The sequence below is a fragment of the Neopsephotus bourkii genome, unplaced genomic scaffold (assembly GCF_033783945.1).
Source record: "Neopsephotus bourkii isolate Nb327-2 ecotype Australia unplaced genomic scaffold, CSIRO-AGI_Nbou_v1 NB_1433, whole genome shotgun sequence".
Classification (NCBI taxonomy): Eukaryota; Metazoa; Chordata; class Aves; order Psittaciformes; family Psittacidae; genus Neopsephotus; species Neopsephotus bourkii.
The window spans coordinates 6,122,152-6,143,432 of NW_026901910.1; the positions used below are offsets into that span (position 1 = coordinate 6,122,152).

Consider the following 21,281-nt stretch of genomic DNA (forward strand, 5'->3'; position numbering starts at 1 on the left):
TCACTTAAATATTTCCTCTTCCCCCCCCTCCCCTTCTAAAATAGAAAGTAACTATCTATTTGTTTCAGGTTTGTATATACAAATGCAGGTTCCAGACACCAATATCATTTCTTTAGATAAGAGATACTGGGGCTCAACTGGAAAGTAGTTCTTTTGTTTTATAATAGAAGTGCTGAGGGGAAGGGGTGGGAATCAGAGGAGCTTCCAGACCGCAGGAATGCCTTATCCTGGCATGATGGGCACCCCTTTTGCAGCCCCCTTGGTCCCCTGGAACCTCAGGAGAACAAGAATAAAAGCCTCCTCTAGGAGAGAAATTGGTATTTTTGATGGCAAAACAAAAATCTGGGCAAAGTCTCCTCCATAGCACGTGTCCCACCCCATTCCAACCAGGATAAATCCTTAACTACCACTACAGCACCTGCTTTCCATGTCCAAACCCCCTTACAGCCTGGACCAGCCTGCCTGCCCCCCGTTTCTCCTGCCCATCCCTTCCCCATTATGGTCCTTTATCCATCCATGCACGTATCAAAAGGCAGCCAGAGCCTTGGGATTGGGGATGCAGCCCTGGGATTGGGGATGCTCGTTGGCACAGGGCCCGAGGTCACCCAGCAAGGTGCCCACTGCCAACACAAGTGATGAGGAACTGCCAGCTTAATAGAAACCTGCCCAGTCAAAGCACATATAAATAGGGAAACACAGGGAAACACGGCACTGGGAGACCACCACTCATCCCAGTTGCTTGGGAAGGGGAACAGGCTCCCACCTCCAGCCCTTTCCCAGGAAGCAGCAGCTCCACATCACTGATGGGAATGGAGTTTGACATCAAGTTTCCTCTGCTGCTGCCAGATTGGAGGTGACATCCCTGCTCCTGCAGCTTCCAGCTCAGGCAGATTCCAGCCCTCACCTCCAAGAGGAGCAAACTGCACTTCCCAGCCAACACAGGCAGGGAAGAGTAAAGATACCCAGCCAAAAAGACAACCAAGGTGAAGAGGGGTAATGGGAGCAAGCATCTCATTGTCTTTTAACAGCCCAGACAGCACGGGGATGGGCTCCCGCAGAGCATCCAGCCTGAATTCAGCCAGCCCCATGGTGCCAGTACAGGCTCTGCTCTCATTACAGAACAGATATTAACAGTCCTGCTAATGAGGTTTAAAAAAGCAAAAAGGAAAGGAAAGCCATCGATAAGAACATCTTGTGCCAGCGAGGAGCCAGTGCTGGGCCCGCCTGGCACCACGTTCCTCATCCCAAGGGACAAATTTAGCCATATCCCTTCTCATCCCTTCTGACTCATGCTTTTCCTGGGAAGAACAGATGCTTCCGCATCAGTAACCGGAGAGCAGCATCTAGAGGGACGTAAGGGAAGGGATCCTGCGTGGTGCTGCCTCTGCTTTCAGCACTGCACCAATGTGATGGCCCTTTCCCATGCCATGCACACACAGAGGGGAGGACCTGGCACTCCTGATTCTCAATGTCACGGCCTGGGGTGAGCCTCATACAATGAATGAAGCACCAAAAACAAACAGGGAGGGGGGTAATGAGTATCAAAAGCAGGATTTGGTTGTGTGCAGCTGCGCTGCAGTGCCTGGTCCATTCCCAAATCCCGTTGCTCCCAACCCCTCCACCCAGCTTTGCCCATCCCAATCCCGCCCCCCCATCCAGCACGGCTCTAAACACTCTCCCCTAAAGACAAACATACCCCCAACATGCAAATCTACTGGACTTCTGCATACATCTACCTTTGTCCTACGCTTCTCTATGTATTTATAGCTCATATATACAGTGTGTTTGACTCCAGTTCCTTGGAAAGATTTCCTGCCACAAACAGCATCGACTCTGCCACATGGGACACGTGGAAACGCCTGAAGGCAGCCAGCAGCTGGTCCAGCCTCGCTGAAGAACACCCCGAACCAAGAACCACAGCTGAAACCAACCCAGAATTCCAGAGAACTCCCAAATCTGCATCACTGCCAAAGACAGGCTGCAAGGGACAAACACATCTCAAATGCATGTGTCATGCTCACATGCCATCACTAAGCCCTGCAGGACTATGCCTGCTGTAAGAGCACACCTCCACCCCTGGAAGTAGGTCCAACAAAGTTGGTATTTCCTTTATATTCCCTATACATCCATATACCCAAACACCATCACCTCCAAAGGAAGGGCTGAAACTCCGAAGGGTGGCACTGATGAGACACTACCAGATCAGCAACCTGGAGCCCATCAGCGACCAAACCCAGCCTCCAAATCACACCAATACACAGCAGCAGCAGTGACCAACCTACCCTGGGAAAACCATCACCTGAGCTCATGGGGACCACTCTGCTCAGGCAGCACCTACACATGGGCCCAGTGAGGCCACAAACCATGCTTCCTGCCATGGTCTCCATCCCAGGCCCATGGCAGGGCTGGGAAGAGACCCTGAGACCTTCCACCCTACAACCCCATCACTCCTGTGGAGGCAGTTAATGGCAGGCACAGAAACAGGGCCCCATAAGCAGGCCATAAACGTCCCCTCTCTCCCATTTACACCAACGTGCATTTCCCTTCACAACGATGCTGCAAAACCAAGACCACCAGTGGGTTTGCATGGCAAAGTCAACTTAAAAATCCATGGCTGATTGCTCAGCAGCTCCTGCTGGAAAAGCAATGGGACAGCACGGGACTGATGGAGAGGGTGTGAGGAACAGCATCCCATAACTACCCCCTCTTCCTAAGGGATCTCAGTGACATTCCCGTACCTACCTCTCGGTGTGACCCAGCAGCCGAATCCTGCACCCCGATGGTGATGGAGAACAGCACCGGAGCATCCCTACCATGGCCACCTCGTAGCAGGAACCACCTAAAGCCAGGTTGGTGCCCACTGCAGTGACGCCTTGGTGGAGCCCAGGGCCAAATAATCCTGTGATTCAGAGGCATCTCTTCACTTTTGGCCCAGGATTTGCCAAAGGACCTAATGAAATGCATCAAGTTCAGAACGTGCAAGGAGGAATCGTGTGCTTACTGCTAAAGGAAGAGCCGTCTACCTCAGACAAGCTTAGCAAATAAGAGAGTTGGGCCCAGGGAGATAAAAAACATGATATATTTTGCAGCATGAAGGAGAAAAATGAAAGGGAGGAGATGAAGCAGCAGCAGCAGCAGCAGCTGTGTTTGCAAACCACCAAAGCGAAACGGAGTTCAAACAGGGATGAAATGGGGGAAGCGTTTGGCATCGTCTGACACAGCTTCGATGTCCCAGGTCCGTGGGAGGAGAGAGGGGAAACCAGAGGGCTGGGAGAAGCCAGGAGGTTGCCAAAGCAAGAGGTGAGCCCGTCTGCCAAAGCACAGCCCGAGTCTATCGGAAGGTAGCTCGGTCTAGCAGGGAAAGGAGTTAAGGATGGTTTTTAGGGAAGAGCCGCTTCCATGAGGCGCCCGGGCGGGATTTCCCACTCCAGCAGCATGGCTGAAAGAGAGAGGGCTGCAGCTCCAGCCTCTAAAGGTCGAAGACCATGAAAAGCAGGGGGCCCAGTGGCTCAAAACACCTGCAAAAGGAAAACAACTCTCAAAAAGACTGACCCAGCAAGCCGGCGCGCTCCATCAACCTTCCAAAGCCTCTAGAGCTCCTTAAGACGGGACAGGGGCACGGTCCCGAGGTAGCGACCTCGAGAGCCCGAAGACATCACCTTGCCCATAGGAACGGGCGTCATAAACAGCTTGGAAAGCACTCAAAGGATAAAAAAAACCCAGCCTTCTGTTAGAGAGGTTGAGGCAACAAGAGCAAAAGGAAGAGCAAGTCAGCACGAAGCCTCCCCCCGGCCCCCATTGTCACCTGTCCATCAGGAGCAGCCCACTGACGTTGCCGGCGAGCTGAAGTTACCCAGGCAGAGTGTTCCCGCTGCCGAGCGGGGGAATGGCATTAAATCAATTCAGATCCGAGCGGGTTCTAGGGAAAACCCCCTAAAAACACACTCAAAGCAAAGAAATTGGCAGTCATACCGTTAGCGAGGTTGAATTCTCACTCTGATAGTTGAGGTTCTTAACATCACGTACTCAATAGAAAGCCCTGGTGGAGGCTGGAAGGAGAGGGGCATTCCTACAACACCCTCCCTCCTTCCCAAGACAAACCTGCTCACGGTTTGAAGACCACCTACACGATGTTAAAGCTCCGAGATATCACGTTATCGAGTTAGAGGATTCATTGTCAAGTGGTTCAAACCTAAGCGAGGGCTTTGAGACTGGAAAAGACACAGCGCTCTGCCTTTTGGGGTCACAGGGAGCCCAGTGTCCTGCTGGAAGAGGAAGCACAACCTCCAAACCCAGGTATTTCTAGGCAGGAGGACCAATACACCCCAACCTGAAAGCTCCCTGGGAGTGTGGCGTGGTTGGAGTGCTGTAGCCCAGCTGAGAGCTCACGTCTTTGTCCAAACATCTAAGCCCTTGGAGGTTCAACCAGCAGCAAGAGCAATAACCAAGGCAAAGCAGAATTAAAGGCGAGATTGTGGAGAATCTCTTGGCAATTCTACCTGGGAATAAACAAAAGTTTCGGATGCAAATGGAGAGCCTGGGGCAAAAACCATGCCTAAAGGCTCTTGGATTCTCCTGATGCTTCTTCTAGACAGCCCGAATCCGCTGGAAGCAAGAATATCCACATGAAACACTCGGTGGTTTATTCCCAGGCAGGCTGGAGGGTTCAGCACTCAGAGGAAGAAGTGTGCAAATCTGGATGCAGTGGTTGATTTTACCACTTCAAAACCCTCTAAATGTCTTAAAGGGAGGGATCACTTGGTACCAGCACTCAGCATCTTGGCAGCACTTGGGGTCTGTAGGTGACCGAAGCGCTTGTTCAAAAGTGCTCAAATATGACTTATCCCCATTTTACAGATGGGAGAACTGAGGCACAGAAAGGTTGAGTGACTTGCCCAAGGCCACGCAGTCAGAGAGTGGAGGCAGAGCAGGAAAGGGAGCCCGGTTGCTCTCGGAGCCAGGCTACACCTTTTCTGCTAAAGGGAAAACAAAAGGCCTGTGCAACCCAGAAAACCACCAGCCGCCAAACCTACCCTACGTGTGGTGAAATACGTTCTGGTGAAGAGATACAACAGCATTACCAAGAAGGGAACAGCAGGTCTCCTCGGATGGAGCAAAGGGAGGGACACAACCCTGGTGGGGCTCACAGCCTCCACGGCCAGGCTGGAGCAGGAGAAAGAAGTGGGGAAAAAGAGTGAAACCAGCAGCAATGTGTTTGAAGCCAACACGAGAGGCCGGGCTTCACTTTGCACAGATGCTCCAAGGAGCCATCATCCACCTCCATCTGCAGAGCTGGGGCTTTTCCAGCTGCTTGCACTGGGTTCAGCATCTGCTGATGGAGGCTTTTGGGACCCCGTGGCCAAACCCCCTTTGTCTGCACGCCTGCGTCCCCCCAGTTTGGCAGTTGTGAGTCAGGATTACAGACGTTACCGCAGAAAGAAATCACATTACTCCATAGCACTGAGTGCACCACTGATAACACAAAGTGTCAGGAAGAATAAATCAAAACCACCCTCATCAAAGCTGAGGGACACCAGACCTGGGGGGCAAAGACCCTTGGTTGACAGCAGTCCCATACCTGCGTGCTCACACGCGTTAACAACGTTCAAACACACAGAGAAATGGTGATTCCTCACATCTGGAACAGGCTGCCAAAGGAAGCTGTGGCTGCCCCATTCCTGGAAGTATCCAAGGCCAGGCTGGATAAGGCTTGGAGCAAGCTGCTCTAGTGGAACGTGTCCCTACCCGTGGCAGGGGGTTGGAACTGGATGAGCTTTCTTTCCAACCCAAACCAGTCTGGGATTCTATCTCAGACCAGTTCAAAGGCTCAGGGTCTTTCTGGTTTTCCCTTTCAGAGACAGGTAAAGATGTCACGGATAGTTTTGCTGCTGTTATCTTCACACAAAAGGAGGCTGGGAAGGGGGAAGCAGGGCGATTTTCACAATTCCAGCTTTCCTGGGATTATTTGGTCATGGTTTTAACATAATCAGATTCATGGGATTACCAGTTCCCGGCCAGGTTCTTGGCTTCTTGTCAACTAATTACACCCTGTGCCATTTAATTTCTTCCAGTGATCGAGCTGCTCAACCCCACACTTCCTCCCTAACCTCACACTATGGAAGCGACATCAAAAGCTCCATCGATGCCTTTTAAGCCTAAAGATCTTTCCTGAAACCGAGGTGCAACGCCTCCCCCTTCCCACCCCACCAAAGCTATCCAGAGCAGTGGGGGAGAAGCAGACCCCAGGCATCCTTTCCACCCCCTAACCTGCTCCAAGATGCCCTCAGCTCATCCCCACCACAAGCCACCAGCATAGGGGCGTCCCCCACCATGTCCCCCATCACCTCCATCCCCCGGCAGCGCGATGTTGGCTCCCTCCACCCCGTCCTGTTTAAGCACGTGGGGCCGGCGCTAGGCTTAAAGCAAGGTGGCGTGGCCGCTGGTGTCGTCGTGGTCCACGCTGTTGAGGATGGCTGTCTGGTCTTCAGGGAGCTGCCGGTGGCAGAGGTCGTCCTTCAGCGCCGAGAGGCGGGCGAAGGGATCCTGACGAGGGTGTCTCTTCTTCTTGCGGAGGCAGACAGCTTCGTCAGGCCACAGTACCTGAGAGTTGGGAAGGTGCTGAACCTGGGAGGCAGAGCCGTCTGCGGGGGAAGAGAAGCATGGAATCATAGGCGCATGGAATCAACTGCGTTGGAAAAGACCCTTAAGATCAAGTCCAACCGTTCCCCATCACTAACCCATGTCACCGAGGGCCTTGTCTACACGATTTGTGAACGCTTCCAGGGATGGTGATTCCACCACTTCCCTGGAAGCCTGTTCCAGTGCCTGAGACCCAAGATAGATGGGACCAGAGGCAACACCAGCAGCAAGCAGAGTGCTTTGCATGCTGTAAAAGAGAGGTTACAACAAGCCTGGCCCTGAATCTAATGGAAAGTTAACACTCAGAATCCAAACCAGACTGGAGATGCATGGAAGGGGAGCTCGATTTGGAGGTGGGGAGGAGCAGCGGAGAGACAGGGTGAGCAAGGGAGCCATCCCTTTAGGGATAAGGGGTGAGGGCATCATCCAGGGATGGGTTTGGAGGCAGCAGGGTCCTGCCTGGGCTTTGCCCATGGGAGCACAGAGGGGATGCCGATGGGGACCACGGTGCCCTCGCACTCACTGGATTGTTTTCTGGATTTCGAGGAGCCCTTGGATGACTTTTTGGGCTTCTTTATCCGCTGGTATTTCAGAGCTTCAAGCCTCTCAGGTGCAGCAGCGTCCCCAGGCGGAGATGGACAGTTTCTAGGGAGCAAAAAGCAGACAGGCACAGTCAGCGGCTCTTGGCCACACTCTGGCCTCTGGATGTCCCCGGTGGGGGATCGGTTGACCCCAGCCAGCTGTGCCATGGAAAAGGAAAAGGTGAGAAACCCAGGGCCTCGCCGGCCCCCGACATCTCCTCCACGTTGCCGGTCCCAAAAGCAACGTCCAGCAAGAGCGTTGCCAGCACCCCCAGCTCACCTGCCTGCCATGCCAGCACAGCTAAACCAAAAAGGATGGGGCAGATCCTATGTCCGATAAGGTATTGCTGGGAAGCGGTGGGGAAACCCCTTGGGATGGAAAGAGAGGAAGAAGACAGGCAGAAGCAGCACGGCAGCATCGAGACGGGCACCACGACCACCCATAGTGGACAACACCAGTGCCACGAGCAGCAGGGAGGCAGGATCCTGCCCGGCCCTGCTCCCATGGCTGGGATAACCGAGTGCCACACAACAGACAGGGACATGAAGGGCACACGCTGACAGCCAGGAACCTCATTCCCAGGTCCCTGCTATAAGCAACAACAGAAACGCAACAGCACAAGGAGCATCTACTCCTTTTTCACCCAAAACTGGGTTTTCCTGCCCTGTGGGACAGGATGTTGGGATGGTGAGGTTTTACCGTGAGGGACAAGGAGGGGATTTGCAAATAGGTGTTTCCTGCGGGACAGCAAGAAGCTGTGATAGTTTTCCAGCTCCAGCCCCTGAGTAACTCTTCTACAGGAATCAGCTCAAGGTTAAGTGGTCTCCCCTTTGCAAAGGGATCTTCTGCTCTATTTTCTTCACTGTACCTGTTTTCCCACCCAAGGGCTGGAAAGCTGACCGCTGTCAGCAGGGTAGCGAGGAAAACCTTTCCCTTTGGACAACAGTCAGCCCAGCTCTTGCCTATAACACATCCCAGCATCCCCCCCGCCTCTTGCTGCTTTCCCATCTCCTTCCCTCTTCTATTTTACTTTCAGGACCCTCGATGTTGCACCAATACCTGCAGAAGGAGAAGCCTGAGGCCACAGGTAACAACCTGGGATCAACTCGAGTCGTCACGGAGCAACCTGCATGCAAGGTGTCCAGAGATGACAGGGAAAGCACCCACAAAGCACCCTTCATCGCAATAGAGCCAGTGCTCAAAGCCATGCTCCAGAGAGGAGAATTAAACCAGCGTGCATCAAATGAGCCTGTCCTACCCAACACTCTGCTGCTCTCACAACTGGAGGTCAGTGACCAAACCCTTTCCAAACAGCCACGCAGAGCATGGCAACTCCTGCAACTTCAGGTGTCTGTGATGGGGTTGGGATGAGCAGACCCCACAAGGCACATGCCCTGCACCCAGCAGCATGTGGAGGAGCTGCCTCGGTGTCCCCAAGAAGCTGTGGATGAAATCTTCCTGGTGGGTCAGTAAGATGGGACCCATCCAGCATCGCCAAAACCATGTGTGCCAGCGGCAGGGATTGGGTAAGCACAGAGCCCCAGCACAAGGTGCAAGACCACATCCCCCTGTGATGTGTTTGAAGCTTCTCATCTCCATTAGATTCCAGGAGGAGCCTTACAGGCCCTGAAAACACCCCGCAGCGTTTCCTCTGCAAGTCCTCCACTACTGTGGAGCCCAATGTGCCAGCAACGCTTCATGTCTGAGTTCCCAAGTGACTGATGCTTCAGCTGGAGCGGCACAGGCAGAGAGCTCCCAAGGGATTTTTCCCCTTGAGGAGCAGGAGGGGTTGGTTTTGAAGCTGGTTTCTGAAGGCACGTGTGATTGCAAAGCCTCTCAGATCTTCCAGCCGCGTTGGAGAGCAGTGAGAAAAGCGCAGTGCGAATTGATGCAGCAGCTGGGACACAGCAGATGCAACAGAAACCCAAACACTGGGTATGAAGAGCTGCTTTTCATGTTTCCCATCAACATCAAGGCATGGAATGCTCCTGGAGAGCCTCTGTTCCAGCTCCCAGCAGAGCAGCACGTCACCAGAAGATGAAGCAACTCGTCAGACAAGCTGGTAGTGCTGCTGGCTGGATCCAAGTGAGAGCTTTCCCTCATAGGAAAGATGACATTTACGAGCCCAGAGAGTTGCAGTTCTTCAACATCATCTTCCCAAGGGCAACCAGATGCTTCAAGTGGCAGCTCCAAGCTCCGCTAGGGCATTGCCCACTGAGCTGCATCAACACAAAGAGCCACTGGGCTCTACACCACACACACAGGATGGTTCAGAGTAACACCACATTGACCCAGAAGGCCAACAACATGGGACTTCCTGCAGTAATTCCTGCCTGAATAGTCAGCAAGAAGCTTTTCCCACTTATATCAACCATTCTCTGGTTTGCACAATACATTCATGCAGGTACTCGGCTAATGGCGACCTCAACTGCTCCAGCCCCACTCCATCTCCCATGTGTGCCACCATCCTGCCCATCAGCATCTCTACCTTCTACTGCCTGTTCCCACCATCCAGATAACTTTGCTGCTATTAGTGATGCCCAACTTATAACAGGCTCTTGCTCTTTCCATGCTTTTTTCCTTCTAAGAAGATGCTCCTGTGGCACGTTGACAAAATGAGACAGATTTACGCGAGGGATTAGGAGGAAATTGCCTGAAGCTCATTTCCACTTGTTCTCCATAATTGGGCTTGTATTTATACACACAAACATAAATAGCTGAACCCATGTGTCACCATAAATAGTCTGACCTCTGGCAACGAAGAGATACAGAGGAGGACGAGACGATGTTACTCACCAGCCAAATTGTATCTGCTCTACCCACCCTTTATTTCTTCCAAGGACTCCAATTCTTTCACATTCATTTGCATTTTAAGCTCAGCCAAAAGTCTGTTCCTGCCCACAGAGTTCATATCTTGGGCAGCTGCCCATGCACCAGAAGTCTCTTGAACACATGATGATGAGGTTCAGGAAGGTGGGTGAAATTCTCCACTGCAGAGCCAAGGAAAAGAGCTTCAAGAAGGCCACGTGAATTCCAGGTCAAGGCACCACAAACACCCAGAGCAGAAGTTTCTCAAGTCTTCAAAGGACAACCCTTCTGAATGAGCAAGGGTCTGAACTGCATAGACAGGGAAGTACTGGAGAGACCAGAAAGGTACTGAGGGACCTCAGAGACCCCCAGGCCACAAGGAGGTAGCTGAGGGAAAAGAGCTATCCAACCCAACACTCATCTCAGCTGCTCTTCCTCAAACCTCCTTCCACATATGGGGCAAAGACACAAGGGAAAAGGCCTGTGAAAGCATCATTAACCTCTTTCCACCCAAAAGGGGGAACCCATATAAAGGAAGAGTCCAGCAGATTCAAGGCACAATACATGTATTTCACCTCAGGGAGGTCTCAATACACATTCCCTGTCTCCTTCTCTCCTTGAGTCAAGATGTTGACATTCAGAAATAGTTTGGACATGTTAGAGCATCCACTTGGACCAGATGGAGCATCCACTTGGACCAGACAGAGCATCCACTTGGACCAGAGCCCACCACATTCTTACACCCTTCACCCTTCTCAGATGATGAGTTCAATTCAAGGCTCCATCTCACACCCGGAGTCCAGCATGATCCAATAAGATGTCCTGCAAGTTGGAATGCCCCCTCTGTGCTGAGGCTGCTGCCTCCATCCTGGAATGCCATCAAGCAACACTTGAGATCCTTCGGCACAAGAGGCGCTAGAGAAACACAGCGGTGACGGCCCCTTGCCAAGGCACCACAATGAGGGAGGAAGAGGCTGGGAACACACCAGAGAAGGGTGTCCCCTTCTCCAGGTCTGCAGACACCACAACTCATCTACACAACGGACTTCACCATGCTGACGGGAGAGGAGAGAGGGCGAGGGAAAAGGGGCTGGACTGGAGAGGAAGAGGGGGGAATAAAGTCACGGGGCAAGGGAAGAGAGGAAGAGAAATGAAAAACGGGAGTGAGAAAATATAGAAGGAACTGAAAAGAGACTGAAAAGAAGGAAATCATAGTAATAATCCAGAAAGAAAAGAGAAAAAAAAACGCACTCAGACAAGCGGACTCACAACTTCTCCAAGCGGGAGGAGGCATGGAACACATGCAGAGGAGCAGCACATGGACAGTCTTTAAAGGGGAACCTGGTTTCTTTCAAGCGGGGAGTGAGGGGGAACCTCCTCCCGCACGCCTGGCACCCACGTCCCTTTGTCACTCAACGCTACGCCATGGCCGAGCCTCCCAAACCCTGGCATCAGCAGCACTGCCCTGGAAAAGGGGGGGCCTGAAGGGATCAGCCAGGGCAGGCTGTGGTGCTGAGGGGCATGGGTGCTTGGTGCTTTGTCTGTGGTTTTTGGGTTTCCCTCTGCACGGAGGCGACAGCCCCGCTTTAGCCCATTAGGAGATGCATCCGGAGAGAAGAAGATAGGAATGGCATTATTTATCCCTGCCCTTCACCCAGGGAAAAGCCTGCAACCACCACCAAGCCCACACACCATAGAATCACAGACTGGTTTGGAAAGGACCTTAAGATCATTCAGTCCCAACCCTCTGCCACGGGCAGGGACACCTTCCACTACAGCAGGTTGCTCCAAGCCCCTGTGTCCAGCCTGGCCTTGAACACTGCCAGGGATGGGGCATCCCCAAGGAATGGGCTCTCCCTTTCCTCCCCTCAGCTTTTATGACTGCAGTACAGCAATCCGGCTGGTCTGGTGAGAAATCCCTGTGCTCTGCGCACACTGACAAGTTTATGACCCCAAATCATCAAGAAATTACTTGGCTGGGCTCTTTACAGGACTCCTTGCTTATTAAAGAGAGATTTATCCTTCTGGCTTCCCCTTTTGGGGGAATAATGACTCTGGAGTCGCTTCTGCAGCTCCAGTCCCCTGCAGCATCTTGGAATAAGATGCATGGCTGCTCCTCAGGAAGCATCTTGCTGGGCAATGTGACCCTGCTCCTAAAAACCCATCAGCCCACAGCATCTGGAGACAGGAGCCCACCAGGATCTGTGCAAGAGCCACACCAAACCAGCCTGGATCCACCTCTGCTCTATTAAAGCCATGTTACCTGTGTCACTAATGCTCCCGGAGCAGGGAAGCTCCACAGGGAAGGAAGAGTGAAAACAGCCATGTCCTCACTGAGGGCTTCTTTATTACTCCAGAAGCCTGGCACAGCCCAGATCTCAGCAAGGCTTGGTCCCAGCTTTGTTCCTCATGGGATGCCCTGCTCTGGGATCAGCAGGGGAAAATAGAAGGTGGCCAAGCACTCCCAAGGTTTGGAAGCTGCAAGGCTCAAACTAGAGAATGGTTCCTCCATGGAGCACACATCCTGTACCTGCTCCTTCCTCATCTCTCCTGTTCTGCCCACCCCAGAACAACCCTCCAGGTAAGCTGGAGGAATTCTCCTCTCCTAGAAACACGTACCCAATCCCATCTCTCTCTCATGAGGCTCTTTTCCAGCCCAACAAGGTTCCTCAGGCTGTTAGAAGAGCAACAGCCAAGACCTTGACTCTGTCCATCCAAGGCAGAAAAGCTCTGTAAGACCTGTGCTAAAGAAGCCTGGGCACAGCCAACCCCTAGAAACTGACCCACCATGTGCAATCCAACCTCTCCTTTCACAACCAGGCTGGGTGACAGCCAAAGTGGCCAGCATTCCCAATCCTTGTAGTCAGAAATGTTACCCCATCTGCCTTTAGCAGCCTTAGTGACATTCTCTGCTTCTAAGGTCTGAAAACCATCTCCCAATTACTCCATCCCAGACCCAGGGGTGCCCACAGTCATCCAGGAAACAGGGCCCATGAAGGCAGCCTCTCTCTTAGGAGAGTCTTCCAAGATCTGCTTATGGCTGTTTAATTACAGCTGGATCAGAAGAAGTCTTCCAGGTTTCCCAATGGGAATGAGGAACCACCTCCCCAGCAGCCTGAAGCTGCAGTCACACTGATGCCAACCACAGAGCCCATCTTGGCTTCTCCCCTTCTCCATGACTGAGGGGATGTGGGAAAAACAAAACAGGTCCAGGTATTGATGGGAACAAAATTCCCCATGTCCTGGACTGCAACTGGAGACTGCGTTGTGGAACCCTATTCCGAGGGCACTGTCTGCTCCAGTTGTGCCTTCTACCTGGCTTCAGAAGGTGGCCCTGAGCTCCTCTTGGTTTGGATCATCCGGACACAGCACACACCTCCCTAACACTACACAACCAACACTGGGGTCAAGGGTGCCACCCTCCAGGAAAGGAATGGTGGCCATGGGAAGACAAGAGCTTGGCTCATCCCAAAGCCCACTGTGTAAGACATTGCTGCCACCACCGGGTTCTCCAGCCCAAAGGCAGGGGAGCAGCAGCGTGCTGCTGGGAGGGGAAACCCAAAAGCCACAGAGACTGTGTCCAGAGGTGTTTCCTAGTGTTTTCGGATTCCTTATTCCCCTTTAAAGGAAGAGATGGTATTGGAAAAGCCCCTTCCGTGTCCCCCTTCTCATGCCCCGCTCCCAGCCACCCTCCACAGCGCCCACACCATCCTTTCGGACATGGATCACCCTTACCTATTGAGCTGAGGAGAAGCTTGTCTCGACAACACTGCCCAGATAGCTGAGATTAATCAAAAACAAAGCAGTTATCAACACCCGCAAGGAGCCGAGCTCCGCAACACATCAGCACGTCAACAACTCCAAAGGAAAAAAGGAGGGAAAGAAACCAAACGGAAACCACAAACGAAACGAGGCTGGAGAATAAAGGGGGAAAGAAACAGAAGAAGAAAGGAAACAAAGAAGAAACCAAAACAATACTCAACGAAGCGAATGGATACACTGCGTAAAAGCACGGACAACAGTGCTGGCTCTAACACGGATCTGTCCTGGAGATGGCTCTCCTTAGGGCGGCCCTGGCTTGGAGACGTGGACCTATAGATGCTTAACTGCATCACTCCGGAGCTGTGCTTCCCAAAAGGCACACAGAAGTCATTTCAGGCTCGTTCAGCTCCTCTCCCTCCCCATCCTCTCCCTCGAGCCCTCCATCCTTCCCCCCTGCACAGTGCCAGAGGGGTTTTCTAAGGCCATAACGCTTCCAGGTACCAGAGGGAGGGAGTGAAATGTGGGAAGTGGTGAAACGCTGCCTCCCCCCTCCCCAAAACACATTCCTCTTCTCCGTACGCCTCCGACCGCGCCGGCTCCGTGGGGCTGGGTGCCCCGGCCCCCCAAGTCCTCTCTGCCACAAGAGGAAGGGGGTTCAAACCCCACCAGACAACAAGCCAAAATGAAGCGAGACGAAAGGATGGGACGAAAGCACGGCTACGGGGTCTGAGGAGCTGGGAAAGACGGAGGGAAAGAGGAGGAATACAGAGAGAAAAGGAGAAAGAGAGAGACGCTTTTTGCCTGGAGCAACCCTGGTACCTGGAAAACCAGCCGCTACTGTCTAGTGCAGCCACATCCCTCTCTTAGGGCAGGATCTGAGCGTGCCGGCAGCCTCCCGATCTCCGCTGGGGTTACTTTACTGTTTCTATGTCCTCCTCTCCTGACATGCTGCTGCTTGTGGCTAAAAGTCCTCGAGCTCTCCCTGCCCGCGTCCTGGGGCTGCAGCATCCCTTTTGCAGGTGGGGCGGTGACCGTGTCATGCATTAAAGCTCTCTAGACTCCGCGGGGAGGAAGAGGAAGAGGAAGGAAGACAGAGGCGCGGCGGCGGCGGCCCTAACGTTCGAAGAAAGCCAAGAGCCAGCAGCTAGAAGAGGAAACAACTGCCAGTGACACCAGGACACTTACCTATGCCAGCCAGGAGCCAGGTCATTGCACGCCTGGTAGACAGCCCATAGTCCTCACGGCGCTCCCACATTCCCAAGGGAGCAGCCAGGGAGGAGGCAAGCGTTCCGACTGGGAAGGTCGCCTAAACCCCAGCTCTCTTGGGCAGTGGCCATGCAACCCCTTGGTGCCACCAAGCTTCTTCCTAGCAAAGCCCGCGAGATGCCATCTCCAAAAGGGATGCTGCAGCACGCCCAAGAGAGTCCCTACGAGTTGGGATGGTGATGGTGGGGAGGGAATCGGAGGGAATGGGTGAGGCAGGGTCAGGGAAGCAGGGAAGGGGCTGGGGGGAGGCACCACGGGGCTCACACACTTACCCCGTGGCAGCTACCGTGGTGGATGTCGGCTCCGGTTGGAGGATCTCCTCGCTGGCCCTCCTTGGAGAAGGGATGTCTCCGAAAACATCCATGGTATCCACGGGCAAGGAGGAGCCTTGGGAAGCAGAGTAGCCGGCGGTGGACAGGGAGGTGAAGGCGGTGGTAGGTCGGAAGCTGGGGCTGTCGCCCCGGCTGCTGGGCGCCGGGGATCCTGTTGACGATGGTGTGGACTTGCGGGAGAAGCTCACGGCCGTGGGGGGCTGCAGGGTGATCTCTGACACCTCAGCCTGCTGGATGAGACCCGGCCGCGGCCGGGCACGGGCGGTCAGCTCCGGGGAGCTGTTCCGGGAGCTGAGGGGGCTTTGGGTCAGAGGAGAAAGCCTCGAAGGTTGTAGCACCACCTGATGTAAACTGGGCTCGGCCCTCCTGACCTGCCGAGGGCTTGGCCGAGGTCGGGGTTGGGGCTCGTACCACCTGGTATCCAGGCTGAATGTGCTTGTGCCGCTGGGAACGCCGGGCTCGGACGGTTCGTGGTAAGGCAACACGGGTATGCCCATACCTTGGCTGGTATGTCTTAGCTGCCCTTGACATCCCATGGGTTGCATAGGTTTGTCCTGCCACTTGGTGGTGGTGGGCACAGAAGGCTGTCCCCTGCCGGGTGACTTGCCGGTCCAGCTCTTTGGTGCCTCCAAGGGCAAGATGCCCGGGTAGGATGCGGGGACCACCTGAAGGGAGGAAGGGGGTGGCCCCCGAGGAAGGCAACCGGTGGGCTGGGTGCCCTCGCCCCCCTCGCAGGGCTGGAGCTGGTGGGGGAACGGCGCAGGGGCCAGCTCCAGGCTGCCGAAGGGGAACTCAGCCCTGCCCCACGACTCGGGGGACCGGCCCCCCGTAGGTGTCTGGGCCAGGGGCAGCGTGCTGTTGGAGGCGTTCTCGCCGTTCTCCTCGGGGATGGTGGGGTGTCCAAAGGGCCCCTCGGGGGGCAGCGGTGGGGAGGACATGACCGAGCTTAAAGGGCTGACTTCTGGCATGTAGAAGGGCGGTGGGTCCACCTCCCCTGGGCTGCTGCTGCTGAGGTAACCGTAAAACTGGTGGTGGAAAGCCCGTGGGGCTGGTGGGCGAGCCTGACCGGTGGGCTGCAAGGCGCCAGACCCCTCCAGCGCCCGGTGGAACCGGGGGCTGTATGCTGGTGGCTGAAGGTAGGACTCTTGGCTGGAGGACAGAGGGGTGAGCTGGGTTTTCAGGGCGCTGACGGAGGTGGGGACGACGGGGTCGTCGTTCTCCTCGTCCGACTGCCTGAACTCGGGGTACATGTCCGTCTCCTCCACGAAGGGGAAGCCTTCGATGCGCCGCGTCTTCAAGGAGGGCTCCATCTCCGATGGGTCCATGACGAAGCGGCCGTCTGGCCCGCGGCTGATGAGCTCGATGGGGGTGGTGGCCTCGGCTTCGGCCTCCGCCTTGGAGACGCTGTACTTCTTGCTGCTGATGGCTCGCTTGGTCTTCTTGTAAAGGGAAAGCTCCTTCTCCTTGGTGGGGCTCAGCATCCGCTTGGCCTGCGGGCCCTGGTCATCAGAGGACTCTGAAGGGGGACGGAGCGTGCGGATGCTCTCGGGACTCACCTTGCCGGAAGACAACCTGGACCACAAGGGAGAAAAACCAAGAGGGGACTGTCACCCGGAGGGGAAAGGAGGTCTTCTTGTGCAGAAGAACCACCAGCTGGGTCCAGAGAACAGAGTGCTACCTGCTCTCCAAAGAGGAACCACTGGGAGAAACCAGGATGGCAAAGTCTTGCCCGGCCAGAGGACCAGCAGAAATGCCCATCATCCTGCTCCACTGGAAGAGAGCTCAGCACCCTCGCCAAGGCAACCAGCTCCACCAACACCCTGCAACCAGCTCCACCAACACCCTGCAACCAGCTCCACCAACACCCTGCAACCACCTCCACCAACACCCTGCAACCAGCTTCACCAACACCCTGCAATCAGCTCCACCAACGCCTTGCAACCAGCTCCACCAACGCCTTGCAACCAGCTCCATAGCCCCAGAAGGACAAAAGACAGATCCAGAGCTCACTTCCAACTCCTCCAAAAGTTTCCTATGTCCACCTGAGCTATCAACACAAGAGAAAACCCCTGAGAGGGACATCAGGCAAATGTTCCCCTCCTGCAGAACTCAGTGTCTCACTTGCAGATGTTGATGGATCGTTTCAGACCAACCTTCTACCCCATTCTCAACACTCCAACTTAAGGCTGAGAGCCTCAAAGGCAGAGAGCATCAGAATAGTTCACTCATCCCTATCCAGAAATCCTCGGACAAACAGGGTTCAAAGGCAAAAGGCAGCAGATCCAACAAAGCCAGCCCAGGCATGGTTATTCCAGTGCAGTGGATGAACCAAAATAAAGCAAGATTAAGATCCACCAGCACTGGGACATTTTACAGCGATCCAGGAGTCAAAGCATGAGGTGTCCACATCTGACTCCCATGAAGATGCTCCTGCTGATTAGCAGCTATACATGCTTTTGATGGCTCTGCAAGGAGCTGTGGCTGCTTCAAGCACCACAATCCACCACCTTGGGGCACGTGTGGGAAGAGGCTTCAGCGGGGCACTCCTGATGGGAAAAGAAAGGATGCAGGTGGAAGATTCCCTGAATTTCCCAAGTAAAACCATAATCAACAGTCACCCAAAACCTACACCGGGCTTGCACGAAGAACTCGTATGCAGCAGGATAACCCTTCTCCTAAGGAGCCCCTTTAAGCTGGATGTGAAATTGAGTTCCATCAGTCAACTCCAGCTTTGGTCAATGTTCACAGATCCAACGGGGTCATCACTTAGCTGCATTTGTCCCTCTTTTCTGCTCCAAAGCCCATTTGTCTCTTGCTCTTCCCACAAGTTCAGGGAATACCCAAAACCACTCGTCAGGAGCAAGCAAACAAGGTGAGACATTTCCATTTGAGCTTTGCAGCAACTTGTAAGGAAGGAGGCACCTTGAAGACCCACAGCCTGGTGCCGCATCTAAGACAGATACTTACGGGGACTCCAAACTCTTCCTGCAGTGGGTTATCGAGAGAGGAGGGTCTGGAAGAGAATAAAAAGGGGAAAGAAGAGAGAACGCTGAGGAGGCGCAGCACAGCAGAGACAACACAAACTCAACATCAAGACAACAAAAGACACTCAACAAGAGGCCAAGGTTTCATTGCTCCAGCGCTTTAATGGTTGCTGACAACACACAGCTCCCGTCACAGGGTCCTGCCCCATCCTGCTGCCGCATCTTAGCTCATAGAATCATATGGGTTGGAAGGGACCTTCCAAGGTCATCTAGTCTTCCAGGACGGAGGAGCTGCTGCCCTTCCTGGCTCTCCAGCCACCATTTTCCCTACGAGCCACTCCTGCATGGTGGCTGCAGCCCCTTTTGGGAAGCAAAGCAGCAGGGTCTCCATTGCGGGGGTCTTCTCTAGTGTAATGTGGCTGTGGGGCACTAGGGCTGGGCAGAAAGGAGCTAGAGAGCCCAGCTCCATGGGACCTCGAGGAGGAGAGGGGCTCAACACCCCAACCCTAAACCTCATCTCTAGGAGTCATCACCAGGCTAGTTCCTGTGTCTCCTCTTCACCCACCCTGCCTCTCCCGCTCCCGACCACGGGCTCTTTCAGGCACAGACGAGGGATGAAGTCAGGGCTTCACCTGAGGACGCGCACGCACGGAAGAAGAGACAGACAGGGAAGACGGTTACCACCACAACACAACACAGGAGGAGGAGGAGCGAGGAGGAGGAGGGAGGAAGCACACGAGAGGGGATGGGCTCACCTTTCTTGCGCTTGAGCTTGCGTTTGCGTTGCTTGTTGACGAAGCAGGCGGCGAGTGTGCTGAAGAGGATGGCAGCAGCCAGGAAGCAGATGGTGGCAACGATGCCAGCCAGCACCGGGCGGGCTAGACCTTCATCTGTCAGGTCAGGCTGAGGGAATACGTCTGGGGGGAAACCACGACAATTGGGTGTCATCATGCACAATCACTGCTGTCTTCTCCAGGGACCCGTCACAGCAACTGTGAAGGCGACTGGTACTAGGAATGATAATCCCAGACTGGTTTGGGGTGGAAGGGACCTTAAAGCTCATCCAGTTCCAAGCCCCTGCCATGAGCAGGGACACGTTCCACTAAAACAGGTTGCTCCAAGCTCTATCCAACCTGTGCGTTGTCACCAGAGTAGAGCAGAGGGGCAGGATCACCTCCTTGACCATTCAGCCTACCTAGGGAGAGCATCCAGTGCTGCTGCAGGACACTGCCAAGGGATTTGGTGACCTTGCACCACATAAATGCATGAGGAGGCTGTGAGGGCTGGAGCAGCTCTGCTCTGGAGCCAGGCTGAGAGAGCTGGGCTGGGGCAGCCTGGAGAAGAGAAGGCTCCTGAAGGGGAGAGCTTAGAGCAGCTCCAGTGCCTAAAGGGGCTGCAGGAAACCTGGAGAGGGGCTTGGGACAAGGGATTTAGGGACAGGCCAAGGGGAATGGATTTAACCTGGCAGAAGGGAGACTGAGATGAGCTCTTAGGCAGAAGCTCTTCCCTGTGAGGGTGCTGAGGCGCTGGCACAGGATGCCCAGAGAAGCCAAAAGCCTTTTTGCCTTAGCTAATAGACACCCAGGGAAGAGGCCACAAACCCCGGTGCTCCTGCAGTGTGCTCCTGCCTGGAGCACCCGCTTCCAGCTGGGAAGAGCACACACACGTTCTGCAGGCACTGCCAAACCCCCTGGGAAAGCTGGGAGAGGAGCCGGAGCGGGGAAGCAGGCAGGCTGCAGCAGGCAGGCTCTCACCGTGCCAGCACCACTTGGGGGCAGAGGAAGACCGCAGCAGAGCTGTGCTGCTCCTCGGCTTTTCCATCAGAGCCATAATCCCAGGGTTTTCCCCATCCCCATCTCCCCCTTGCCTTTCCCATCGCCATCACCCCCCCTGCCCCTTGCTCCAGAAGCATCATCTGAGCTGGACTGGGATGCAGGTCCATGCACAAGCTGCAGCATGCTGCAGTCTCCAGCTCCAAAGCTTTTTTATCCCTTGGATCTCCGCACTGCAGTGCTACGTTTCCCTCTCTGCACTTTCCATTCCCATTTCCAGGCTGCGCTGTGCCTGGTCTTTGTCCTCCAAGCACCCTGCAGAGCTGTCACACTGCAACACAATGCTCTTTGGGAAGGACTAACCCACTCCAGTGCTGCTCCATTTGCATCCAAACACGGATGGGGCCAGCAACATTCCCAGGACAAGGACCATAACCATGCAGCCAGCCCACAGCAAAAGCACACAGCCACCCTTCAGTGTCATGAGCAAGTTCTGCTGCGTGACCTGAGTGCTACCTGTAGGAGCGGAGATGCTTGTGGTAGGAGAACAAACCACCCCTTACCTGTACTGGAGACACCAGCAACATTGCTGGGTTCGCTGATGAGATCCTGCATGACCGCCAGGACACGGAACTCATACCACGTATCCTATAACACCAAGAACATCCATCAGGTCCCTCACCGCAGCCTCCAACCTGGCTCAGCTCCTTGAAGACCCTGAGCCACCCCTAAAGCATCCCCAGAGCTGCAGCACACAGCACAACACCATACATACGGGGTGGGAAGCCCCTGCTTACCTGGGACAAGTCCTTGGCAAAGAACTCGTTCTCGGTCCCCAGGATACCATCATCCAAGATCTCCCACCTCTCCGCGACGCGGAATTCCATGATGTAGCGGTCGATGGGGAAGCTGTGGTTAGCAGGAGGAAGCCATGACAAGAGGACGCCTTGCTGTGTGCGGTTGGCTGTTAGGCACCTCGGTGGGGTAACCAACACCAGAGGCTCTGGAGTTGTTACAGGGAATGCTGTGGACAGAGCAGATGGGACAGGGACACCGTTGAGATGGGGCGAGATGAAGGATGCTCTCCCATTAGGTCAGAGTGAGCACGGTGGTAGCAGCAGTTCCCAGCCTGCTGG

The 21,281-nt window shown here is 54.5% G+C and overlaps 1 protein-coding gene across 10 annotated transcripts in view; it reads right to left on the reverse strand.

The window, feature by feature from the left end:
- The window catches only part of IGSF9B (immunoglobulin superfamily member 9B), a 72,813-nt gene that overhangs the window by 27,915 nt on the left and 23,617 nt on the right, over window positions 1–21,281 (reverse strand). For 7 of the 10 annotated variants that reach the window (XM_061368601.1, XM_061368600.1, XM_061368597.1 and 4 more), the window contains 7 exons: window positions 20,943–21,169; window positions 20,709–20,793; window positions 19,129–19,290; window positions 18,357–18,402; window positions 15,330–16,961; window positions 7,163–7,284; window positions 5,604–6,641 (listed from right to left, as the gene is read on the reverse strand). In XM_061368601.1, coding sequence (XP_061224585.1) covers window positions 6,418–6,641; window positions 7,163–7,284; window positions 15,330–16,961; window positions 18,357–18,402; window positions 19,129–19,290; window positions 20,709–20,793; window positions 20,943–21,169 — 2,498 coding nt within the window. In that variant the 3' untranslated portion in view covers window positions 5,604–6,417. Of the gene's footprint in view, window positions 1–5,603; window positions 6,642–7,162; window positions 7,285–13,764; window positions 13,811–14,610; window positions 14,936–15,329; window positions 16,962–18,356; window positions 18,403–19,128; window positions 19,291–20,708; window positions 20,794–20,942; window positions 21,170–21,281 lie in introns of those variants that run through there. The other 3 variants (XR_009727731.1, XR_009727732.1, XR_009727730.1) reach the window with 3 other exon arrangements.